Source organism: Megalobrama amblycephala, linkage group LG1, assembly GCF_018812025.1.
Source record: "Megalobrama amblycephala isolate DHTTF-2021 linkage group LG1, ASM1881202v1, whole genome shotgun sequence".
NCBI lineage: Eukaryota > Metazoa > Chordata > Actinopteri > Cypriniformes > Xenocyprididae > Megalobrama > Megalobrama amblycephala.
This window is the reverse complement of record NC_063044.1, coordinates 26,728,484-26,741,056: the sequence shown is the minus strand read 5'-3', so window position 1 is coordinate 26,741,056 and position 12,573 is coordinate 26,728,484. Positions and strand designations below refer to the sequence as shown.

Sequence of the window (12,573 nt, the reverse complement as noted above, 5' to 3'; positions counted from 1 at the left end):
TATGTACAAAATATTTTTATTTATATATAATATAAATTCTACAAAAACAAATAAATACATATACTTGTAAATATTTCTCAAATATATACATGAATGTGTTTGTATTTATATTTACATAATTAGACACAGTACTCACACATACATTAGGCAAACTCAAACTTTTTTGTATGCGATTAATCGCAATTAATCGTTTGACAGCCCTACAATTTACATGTCATGAATACGACACTATGACTCTAGAAATGTCCAACTATATTCTTTTGTACAGAGATTTTGCACGACATGCAGAAGAAAAGATGGCTGCAAATTAAGAATTTGTTCCCAAGACATAATTTGTGGTCATGGTTTTTTATTTCATTCTCTCATTATAGTTAATTTGTTAGTATACCATGGCCACATGATATCTTGTCATGTGCGTGGCTCCATGTGGCTTTTGTGTTAATATTTCTTATGTCGCAGAAATCACTATGGACATGTCTTCATCAAACGCTTTTATTAGCATTCGCTTAAAGTTTGCAATTCATTTAAACATGCCAAAAAGTACAAGTACAGTTAAATAACAGAGGTTATACAAATAAAATTACAAAAAAAATATGTGCTATAAATTTTGAAATAAAGAAACTTAAGTACAAAGTCTTAGTTGCAAGTTCATTATGTAAACTCTTAGTTTTTAATATCCTATTGTACGTGGTCCACAAGACAAACCAGTTTCATTGACACAGCAGGTAAGACCTCTGTAAACTGGAAGCTTTTCTCTCAAAAATGCATATTTAAGGCAAGTATGGTGTGAATAATTTCACCTTGACCTCGAGCTCAGGATTACACCGAGCGGTGTTTTTTAAAATGCCTTTCATGAATGCTAAATTGTGATAAATATCTTTTAAGTTATAGCTGCACAATTCTCCCGCAATTCAAATGGACAACTAAACAAAATAATTTACTAGAGGCTATATGTTAATTGCTGCAGTCTATTTAAATATACTTAATTAGAATTTTTGAATTTTTAAATTTGAGTGAATGATTCAATGACTCACTCGTCAAGACTTTGTTTCATTACTGGATGAATCCGCATTTCTGAATGAATCTCTTGAATGAAAGTTTCAATGCCAAATATATTTAACAGTCACTTGTCGCCACCTACTGGTGTAATGATGTAATTCATACAATCGTTATTTAAAACATTACTTTCAAAAGCTGATTTACTTCATTTTGATCACTTCCATAGACATCAGTGCTTATATCTGAACTATAAACTTTTACTTCTGTAGTAATTTGAATTATTTCACCACAGAAATAATGATTCTGTGATTGAAAAGACTGTTTGTGAAGTTGTTTCATACCTTTACATGACAACTGCTCTCTCTGGCTCAGAAAGCAGATTTGAACGTTCACTCTAATCGTACTCATCAAAGGTTTAATAGACATAGCCGAATCATTTTTCATTTAGGAATAAGACCGCGATCTTTTAATGATTAATCGTGCAATTTAAAACTTAAATATAATTGGATGCACTCAAAATCCAATAAAGAACTTTTTTGTTCTCAAATTAAAACTGGGAGTTGTCAGTCAATGGCATGAAATCAGCTAACCCAATCATCACAAAAGAAAAACATCCTCTAGATTAGTGATTCTCAACTGGTTTTGCTCCAGGACCCAGATTTTACATTGGACATCAATTGGTGCCAAAATTGTTCATTGTACAAAGTAAAAGAAAACAGGCTTTGAGAATATTTCAGAATCAGTAACATTGATTTGGCGGATCAGAGAGGACAGCTCTGATCAGCTCCAGATTTTATCTATTGATGGTAAAACAAAGACCATTGCTTGGTTTGTCACGTGACATAGCAGCACATCACTTATAAGGCTCTACTGCATTTATTAAAGCACAATACCATTTGTGCCAAATATATATTAATTGATCTCTATTCACATGACAGATGTCCCTAATTCAAACTTTCATACACTTTTCAGTTCCCAATGACAACCAAATATCTACTATTAGACAAATTTCACTCAAAAATGAAAATTCTGCCATCATTTACTCACCCTCATGTAGTTACAAACTCCTATTCTTTCTGTGAAACATAAAAGATATTCTGAAAAATGTTCATGCTGCTCTTTCTATGCTAAAACTATGCCCTAAAAGTTACAGTCAAGGTCTTCTAAACTCATAAAACAGTTCTCTGTGTGGAACAGACTAAAATGTTGCTGTCTGCCATAGCTCTCAAATTTCACTCACTACACATTTAAACCGGTCTGATGTCAATCCACAATTAAGAACTGCAGCGGAGGGGAAGAATATTGATGCATATTTCAGGCTCTTCCATGCACTTGGGACATTTATTGTCTTTACGGAGCTCATCAGGTTAATGCTGGCTTTTTCTATAAAAGCTTGAACATTCATTTTTCATGTTGGAACAACATTACTTTAGTATTATTTATATACTTTTAGATTTAGTCATTTTGTTATGTGCTGTTGTCAATTTTTTTATTATTATTTCTATTTAGCTTCATTTCTAAGTTTTATTAATTTTAGCACTTCAACTTGAATATTTTATTTCTGTTAGTTGCTGAGGTAACTAAGTGTTTCCATCTAATGTTTATATTTTATTTCAGCCTTATTTCCATCAACAAAAACAACTTAATGGACCCTTTTCAAAGACTGTGATGATGCGTTTCCAGTTATCAACATTGCAACTCTAGTAAAGTTTTTCATATTTAAAAAACATAGCATACTGTACATTTATAACACTAAACTTTGTGTTATATTACCTTGGCAGTTAATTACAAAAAATGAATTAATGCTGCTGTGAGGGTGTTTCTAATACAATGGCTGAGGGAGTGACAGCAAATTCTACATCTTTCTCTCTTCTGACCAACGTAATCAATCTCTCGATATTTTTTCACTCTTTTGGAGAGTCGTAAGCAAGCTAATGGATTTTTTTCTTTTGCTATTGGAGCAAATGTGAAAAAAAAAAAAAATTACATTTGCTGTCTTTTCCTGTGCACTGCTATAAGTGTTTAGCCAACTATGACGACTTCCACTTCTGAGAGCCCCGGAAATGTGAAAAGTGTCCATAGTTTTAGTTTGCATTAACAATACTGGTTTGGAATGGCATCAGAGTGAGTAAATGACAGGATTTTAATTTTTAAATTCAGAAACATGATTTGCTTCTGGTTAAGATGTTATAAAAGACTTCTGTGGCACAAGATGTTTTAAATCAGTAACACATTTTCTCTAAGACTCTGATAAAAGAAACTTGATCATGTAAACTTTAAAAAAAGCAATATGTTAAAAACTAAAAGGTACATGAATGCCCTTTTTCATGCTTTAAACTGACCTGTGTTAAGGTAGGACTGAACCTTACCCAGATGAACCCATGTTAGTGGAGCAGTGACTGATGGGATATGTGAATCTCCTCCTGAGGGTGTGTGTGTGTGTGTTAGAGAGGTAGTCATGAATGAAGGCTACAGTATCTCAGTGCTTGAGTTTCCTCTGGAGGCCCATGAGTTTGAAGGTGGCAGCAGTGATTTTCTCATACACCACAAACATGAGGGCCGCCGTCAGCACAGTCTGCAGCAGCTTCGCCTCCAGACCTTTATACAAACCCAGCAGCCCGTGTCTCCTGTCACACAGAGGACAAAACAATTGATTCATCAAAACAATTCAGCCATGTTGTTTGATAGCTAGAAACTACAACATAAAATAAAAAAATAGGGAGTCATTGATATTAAAATTCTGGCCAACAAACTGCTAATTATTTTGATGTAATGGCTGGTAGCCAATAAATTCTATAGTATTTTGTGGGGGGAATATGTAATATATATATAATATATATATAAAAAATTAAATGCTACGCATTATAAATTATTAGAATACAAATTAACCAACTGAAATGTTATTTTTAAAATGATGATGAAAAAAAAAGGCAGGAATGAGCAAATCAGCATATAAATATTCAATATCAATATTAAAATATATATCAATATTAATATTAAAATATAAAATAATATTGCTTGATAGTGTTATTTTAGTTTTATTGAAATACTATTATAGTTTTTATTAATAGTTTTTTTTTTTTCAATATGTCTATATTGTTTTTGTTAGTTTTAAGTACATTAAGTTAATCTAAATAAAAAGGAGAAATGTTTCCTTGCCAGCTAGCTAAAATAAAATTATTTGATTTTTAAATTTATATTTATTTTAGTTAATGGTTATTTTATTTCAAGTAATAGAAATGTTTTAGTTGTATCCAACTATAATAACCCTGGTTGTTGAGCAGTATTACTGAAACTGAGCATTAAACTACAGTGACTCTGGTTAACTTACTTGATCCGGTCCATTAGCAGAGAAACCACGTTCCTCAGGCTGCCCACTAGACCCCCTTTACCATCTGACTTATACTGGCCAAACTGCAGAGGAAGCAAAGGGGAAATATTTCACACAATCACTGCTTTAAAAATAGTAATACTGTGTCTATCAGCATCTGTCAAGTGTATTATACAATGTAATGGTTTTAAAGGTGCTAAAGAGGATCTTTTCGTCGACTGAGAAACCAAAGACTGTTAGTGAGTTTTTGAAATGAGCACATGCGTAAAAACAACCCCCCTCCTTCACAGCTCATTTCAAAGGAACGCCTCCCAAAACTCGAGTGTTTGAACACGAGTGTTTACCACCGGCATTCGCTGTGTCGTGTTAGTGGATTCATTATGTCGGACTCACCGCAGGTAACTCATAATCTGCAGTTGTTACTCCTTTCTCCTGACAAAAACATTGCATGCGGCGCCTGTGGAGTGTGGAAAGTTACTGGAGCGCACAGCCGCACACGTCTCTCACAAGGAACGTCATGGCAGTGATTGACAAGCCAGAGGGCCGATGATCGCGTAAACGACTGGCTGATGTTTTTAAGGCCCTACCTCGTGCACAGATGATGTATATTAATATTATTCCTTTCAGTGCACCTAATAAATAGTCTTTTATCAGTTAGTAAAGACAGTTTCAAGTAATATTGCAACAATGTCTAAAACAAAACATCCTCTTTAGCAACTTTAAGTGCCCATATGCCATCTCAAAAGTTCCTCATTTTGTTTTGTATTCTCCTACATTAGGTTTACATGCATCCAAGATAAAAAAACTTACTTTTTTTCAATATATATACATTGCAGCATCACCTCTTTTTGTGTCTGAAATGGTTTGATAAAGGATTCAGTCTCTCTAAACTCCTCCTATCCAAAAGCCTGCTCTGCTCTGATTGGTCAGATGACCCAGTATGTTGTGATTGGTCTACTCTGCTCCGATTGGTCAGATGAATTACTGCCAACTCATTTCAGGCAGTTGAGAATTGCTTCATTCTTTTAGGAGACAATAACTCCATTTATCTGCTCTTTGATCTTTAAAACTTTGCAAACCTTTTATATTCACAGATATATTACACACTACATGAAGGGTAATAGCTGAAAAAGCATAATAGGGGCACTTTAATGCAATCATATTGATGATATTACCCTCAGAATGGCCTGAACCGTCTGTAGAGGATACGTTGCAGATGTTGCGATAGCTTTAGCGATGGCACCGATGAGAAAGATCTCAAGTGATGATATCTGCCCATAAAAAATGAAATATTTTAGTCATTTCACAAATTGATAAATGAATGATGCAATTTTTCATCCCTCACCTTCCTGCCTCCACGTCCTGCTCTCGCTTCATAGCCTCGTAGAACATGAACTGCACAGCGGGGTTGAACACCAGCACAAGAGACGGCAGTGTCCCGTTCCACAGCGTTCCCACTCCCTCATTGGCTATTATCTGGGAGAAGGCATCTGTGAGAGGAGAACAGAAAAATGATTTGATTTATTGGTGACAGCGTAGACCTGTTTTTCTTATTACTGATATTATTGATTTATACCACTGCATTTTTTAATTCTTGTCTCTAATCAGTTGACACACATCTCAAAATTGACAATTAAATTGTTTTGTAATTATTTTGTTCACCACGTTCATGCACAAACTTCTTCTACTCCTTACTTTCTTCCTCAAATACCTTATGAAATCAGTTGTTTTTTCCTAAGCTCCATTTTATGCATTTTTACTGGCTTAATTAAATGATCAAAAAGCATGTCTAACCAACTGAATTAATAAAACAATAATTTAATTATTTATTGAAGTTTTTACAATAAGGTCCTATGAAATGTTTTTAACAATTAACAATTTAATGAATCTTTTAAACTGTAATCTAGTAAAAATATAACTTTCTTTTATTGTTTGTTTATTAAAGTGCTGCACAACAGAGATTGACTGTTAAAATTAAAACATGGAAGAAAAAATGTGATATTCTTAAAAAAAGTAATATTGCTTTAAGAAGTACATTCTACTGTACAATAGCAATATACTGTACAGTATTTGTCATAATTTCTTCAAGTTACACCAAACTTTTATTTTGACAGGTTGTCATGAACACCTTTGAGTTTCTGTGCGTTTATGATATGATGATAGTTTTTTTCAAATGAAATTATCAAATGCTGGTGAAGTGACTCTCATAGCAGCTCTGGAGATGAAGTTCATGCATTCCCGTCCTCATTCATGGCAGATTTTCAATTGCACAGCCCTATTTTTGATTTATTCATCCAAAATTTGACAAATTCCATTACACTGAATTCCATTATACCATAAATTCCATTTCTGTGACTGGATTTCACAATTTCATCCATGTTTTCCACACTGCAGAAATCATATGAGCCCTACATACAGCAGTGATCTAAAAATCATTGCAGTAAGAATGAGTTTACAATCAGATCAAGCTCTATATTTTGGAGAAAGATGTAGTAAACAGCCATTTTGTCTGCTGTACAGCACTTTGGCTGAATTTTAAATGTGCTTTACTAACTAACAACTTGACTGAACACTGGTTTAGAGTTTATACCTCATCAGATAAATGAGTGTGTGAGCGGTTCTGACCAAATATGCCCTTATAGTGGGTCTGATGGAGCTCTTCGTTCCTGAACTTTGCCCCCTGAAGCTTCAGTCGTGTGTTCACCACCCACATGGGAGTCGTCAGGAGCACATTAACAGTGCCTAAATGAAAACAAAACAACAACAAGAAGAAAAGAGTGGACATTATCATATGTGTTAATTGCTTACAGGTGAAGTAATATTTTCAATGTCAAAATAACATTGAAAAGTAACGATAAAGTAAGAATCTAGTTGTGATGTGTCAGATAAAAATTGCAAATGTTATTTAAAATATAATTTTAAAAAAATATATCATTATTATATAAAAAAAAAAAACTAAATAAAATCAAAATGAATATTATTATTGTATATTTTACTGTAAAAATAATTTATTTAAGAAAAATTACAACCAGTGTTATTTTAGTTTATTTTACTTTTATTATAGATTTATTTAAAAAAAAAAATATATATATATATATATATATATATATATATATATATATATATATATATATATATATATATATATATATATATATATATAATCACACATATTTGGTTTTCATGTCAAATTTAGTGTCATTTTCATCTTTTCACTTTCATCTTTTATTTCAGTTTTATTTTTATTTAGTTTAAGTTTTTCAACAAATGTTTATATTTTATTTCATTTCAGCTTTATTTCATTTAACAGATATGTTTTTAATAGTTTTATTTGACACTGTTTACAACTGGAAAATTATAATACTAATATTTATGTCTTTTTTCATTTTCCAACATTAAACCATCAAACTTTTATTTTGACAAACAACAACAGGGAGCCTTTTACACTGAAATATGCAGCTCATTTATTTATTCATTTAAATCCAAGCCTTTGCTATCTGACAATCGCACTAAACCATATTATGATTCCGGTTTTATTCTGATCATTCGTGCAGCTCTACAATAACACTCCAGTAATAGCAAAAGAAACATGGAGGTGAGAGTGAAACACTGAAACTGAGATGAGAGAAAAACTGTGGAGAAGGTTCAGCACACAATTTCAGTACCTGATATGAAGCCCATGAGCAAATCTTTGGCAGGTTTGGACCGGTCCGAGACCATCACTCTCTTCAGTGTGTTGAATGTGTAGAAGTAGACAAAGTTAGAGCAGCACAGGCTAGAAATGACCGGAAACCAGCCTCGATACAGAGACAATCTGAAACACAATGAAACAACATCTTGAAATAAGCAGCCTGGCATATCCAGCTCAAAGTCTGCCCACATCAAATGTATATTTGTTTTTTTCCAAACCTAATTCCAAGCACGTTCATGGGTGGCTTAATGAAGCAGACAGTAAGCAATATCTGAGAAACACTGTTGATATTTGAAATCAACCCAAACAAACACACCCCTCCCTTCATTGCTCCGCCCCCAAAATGCACAAACACGCAATGCAAGAGTGGATGCCTCTTTATTATCGCTGAAGCAGATGACAAATCAACGTTCTGTGTCTAGAAGTGTTAAAAAGTCATGATCTGTCACAATCAGTGAACACGAACTCACAAGCCTTCCTCCTTCGCGATCTCAGCCAGAATGATGGGAGTGGACTGGGACTTCCGGTTCTCATCCACTGACAATGACAAATGTGAAATATTTAATCATTCTACATGCCGAGAATGAGATGCTATGTGCCACATTTATACTTAAAGGTGCAATATGTAATATTTTCTGTCCACTAGAGGTTGCTAGAGGTCCATTCAAAACAAAGGCGTAGCTTGATGATGCCAAGTTTGAACGCGGAATCTTGGGACATGTGGTCTCCACCTCACAGCCGGTGGAAATAGAATAGGGATAGGACTCGGGAAGAAATCATGTTCATAGATACGATTATTAACGTTACTGTAGTATGAAGCAGAGCAGGAGTGAGTGTTGTGGGAGCTGAACGAGGACGCTGGAGCGATTGCACAACACTCGCCTCACGAGCAGCAGAACTTTTATTATGTCACAGTCGCTGGAGCCTCTTCCACTTTTCCGGTCATGAGTATGAAGTAACACAGCTCTGTTTATCATATTAGATACATTTGAGAGTGTTGAAAATTATGTTATAACGTTACTCTGTGCGTTCGCTCGGCGGCTGCTGTGAGACACTTGTTTGAGACACACTGCAGTAAGAGATCGATTTTAGAATATCATATTAATAAATGCTGGATGGATTGTGTTGATAAATGGCATGCAATTCATTTTAAAGCGTATTGTATGATGGAGAAAATGCTGTATTACTGTTGCTAAAAATAAAGCTGCATCTGATTATGCTATGTTAGCTACTTGACAAAATAGTGTTTTTCTCTGAGGCATGGTAAAGCATGGTACTCGCTAAAAATCAAGAAAATTAGATTTAAGCAATAAGACTAAACGTTTTGAGCTATATAACAACAATTAGTTTTCTGTCTATAAATGTAACCAAACAGATGTTCCCTTGTCTATTAAAACATGTAAATATTAAAGTGTCTTTGGTGTTTTCATGGTTTCTACAAAATAAAACAGAAGCCGAGGGTAACGCGGGTATGACGCAATTGACAAAATAGTGTTTTTCTCTGAGGCATGGTAAAGCATGGTACTCGCTAAAAAATCAGGAAAATTAGATCTAGAAATTAGACTAAACGTGTTGAGCTATATAACAACAATTCATTTTCTGTCTATAAATATATCAAAACAGTTGTTCACTTGTCTATTAAAACATGTAATATATTAGTGTCTTTGGTGTTTTCATGGTTTCTACAAAATAAAACCGGAAACCGAGGATAATGCAGGAATGACGCAATTTACAGGCGACTCCTCACACGTCCCGGAGCCTTGGTTAAAATTGCAATTTTCTCACGATTTACAAATAGTTAGAAACATTTGGGATATTGTAAGTACTCAAGTGAACAAAATATAACACTGACCTAGTGGTTTTTGGATATTACTGCAAAATTCTTACATATTGCACCTTTAAACCTGCAAAGCCTGACATGAAATAGTCCCAAAACATTTTGAAATGTAATGCTTTCTTGATACTTTTGACAAAGTATACAAAATATTTGTTAATTATCATATTTGACACATCAGGCTTTTATGGTTCATATGGTATGATATAATGAGAATATGGAGCTCATAATCGAGAAGGAAAAAGTAAGGTGAAATTCTGACAGCTTGTGATGTAAATCAATGTGAGATCTTCATAACAGCATAGCAGATACTTACATAAAATGCATATTAATATCAGTTTTCTCTCTATATCTCCAAATATAAAATGTCTTAGTAAGATGATATTTAAATGCTTAGTTTAATGATCAAAGCTCTGTAGTTTTAAATGTATAATGCAATGCAATACAACGATGATTGAGAGATGAACAGATAAAAATTCCTGATGGATCATATTTTATGCTCACATCTGAACATGATTTTCTAAAAATATTGTTTAGATAATCAAGTAAAAAAGTTGCTTCAGTCCATTAAGTGTTCATCTTGAAGTATTACTAACAATAGAAACGCTATTCTTAAGTTTGTTTTATAAAAACCAGTACCCAGACAGCAACATAGTGTGGCCCAGATGGTACATGTGGATTACATGCGGACCAGATATGGGCCAGATCTGGCCCGACACTATGTTGCTGTCTGGGTAAAGATTTCACAGCAAAAAGATGTGTCGCGAACCACAAGCTGAAGGTGGAAGTTTAACACTTATACTAAAAGGCTGTTTACTTGCTAAAAATGTATGAACTACCAATCAGATGACAGAAGGCATGTAGTAGATTGTGACCAACAGGTTTTTCAGCAAACGTTTGATCTTGATGATAATTTAGAGGCTTTAGAAATGTATGTATCAGCTATTAAAAATTGATAGGCTTTATATTTTTGAAGATCAATTAATAGAGACTGCAGAAACATTTCTAGTTGATTCAATATTTTAAGCACAGCATAACTGTTTTATTCACTAAAACAATTTCCATGACATTATTATTTCTCTTTTAGTATTGTTTTAGGTTTCATAAATTCAATGATTATTTTCTTAACTTTACTACATTTAAATACAATAAAGTAGACCTATATCAAATACCATTTGTCCACTGCAACTCAAAACAAATCATGCATGAGAAGAAGAACTGACCCTGAAGTCTGATCCTGGCTGTGTCCAGAGGGAAGAACACTGTCATTGCTGTCACACTGCCCTTCAAGGCAATAAAACACATTTTAACACACATCCCACATTTAGAATATTATTACATTAAAGGGAAAATAACTACAGTTCTCACCATTGCACCTGCCACCGCATGCACAAGTGTCTCATATGACAGCAGGCCGACTGATCTGCTGCTGTCTGACATCTTTTACTCTCTCTCCAGTCCAAAAGCCTGATTGCTGAGTCTTAGCTTTATGTAAATTAGTCAACTAATCACTCCTGGCTTAATTTATATTCATTGTTGGTGCCGACAACAGAATCACGTTATACTTCCGCAATTCCGCATTCTTTGTGCTGCTCCTTCTCGATCCCGCTGCTCTCTACCGCCCCGAGAGGCGGGATGACGCACTGCAGTCAGACGACTGAGGACTGGCAGTGGTTCTTCCAGCAGATGGAGCTTGTGGCTCGGAAATCAAAACCCTCCTTTGAGCCATCGGTGTGGACAATAATTAACACCTGAATATAATTATTTGGCCTATTATTATTTTATTAGTTATTGGAACTACAGTTGATGTTTTTGGTCTGTTATGCTCACTAAGAACTATCTTTACGGAAACTAACTATCTTTATGGAAATCGTGATACATTTCAAAAGTTTAGGTAATACCCTTTCAAAAAAGAAGTTTATTCAAGTGTGCTATCAATATACTTTTAAACTAAAAATAAGAAAAGTATATTTTCAGTACTTTTCAGAAGTATACTTATACTGACAGAAAAACCTACTTCTACTCAATCTTTTGATCGAGATATAGCCTACTTAAAAGTATAATTAAAGGTGCAATATGTAATATTTTTGCAGTAAAATATCCAAAAACCACTAGGTCAGTGTTATATTTTGTTCACTTGAGTACTTACAATATCTCAAATGTTTGCAACTATTTGTAAATCGTGAGAAAATTGCAATTTTAACCAAGGCTCCGGGACGTGTGAGGAGTCGCCTGTAAATTGCGTCATTCCTGCATTATCCTCGGTTTCCGGTTTTATTTTGTAGAAACCATGAAAACACCAAAGACACTAATATATTACATGTTTTAATAGACAAGTGAACAACTGTTTTGATATATTTATAGACAGAAAATGAATTGTTGTTATATAGCTCAACACGTTTAGTCTAATTTCTAGATCTAATTTTCCTGATTTTTTAGCGAGTACCATGCTTTACCATGCTTTAAACACTATTTTGTCAAGTAGCTAACATAGCATAATCAGATGCAGCTTTATTTTTAGCAACAGTAATACAGAATTTTCTCCATCATACAATACGTTTTAAAATGAATTGCATGCCATTTATCAACACAATCCATCCAGCATTTAATATGATCTTCTAAAACCGATCTCTTACTGCAGTGTGTCTCAAACAAGTGTCTCACAGCAGCCGCCGAGCGAACGCACAGAGTAACGTTATAACATCATTTTCAACACTC

General features: G+C 34.0%; 1 protein-coding gene across 1 annotated transcript; it reads right to left on the bottom strand.

The window, feature by feature from the left end:
• Positions 1 to 476: 476 nt before the first annotated feature.
• Positions 477 to 11,554, bottom strand: LOC125266317 (peroxisomal membrane protein PMP34). The gene is given in 10 exon segments (XM_048186858.1): positions 477 to 3,626; positions 4,331 to 4,413; positions 5,506 to 5,601; positions 5,676 to 5,695; positions 5,698 to 5,820; positions 6,956 to 7,072; positions 7,996 to 8,144; positions 8,492 to 8,558; positions 11,079 to 11,139; positions 11,224 to 11,554. Coding segments are annotated over 10 exon segments (936 nt in total). The 5' UTR covers positions 11,296 to 11,554; the 3' UTR covers positions 477 to 3,478.
• Between the last annotated feature and the right edge of the window lie 1,019 nt (positions 11,555 to 12,573).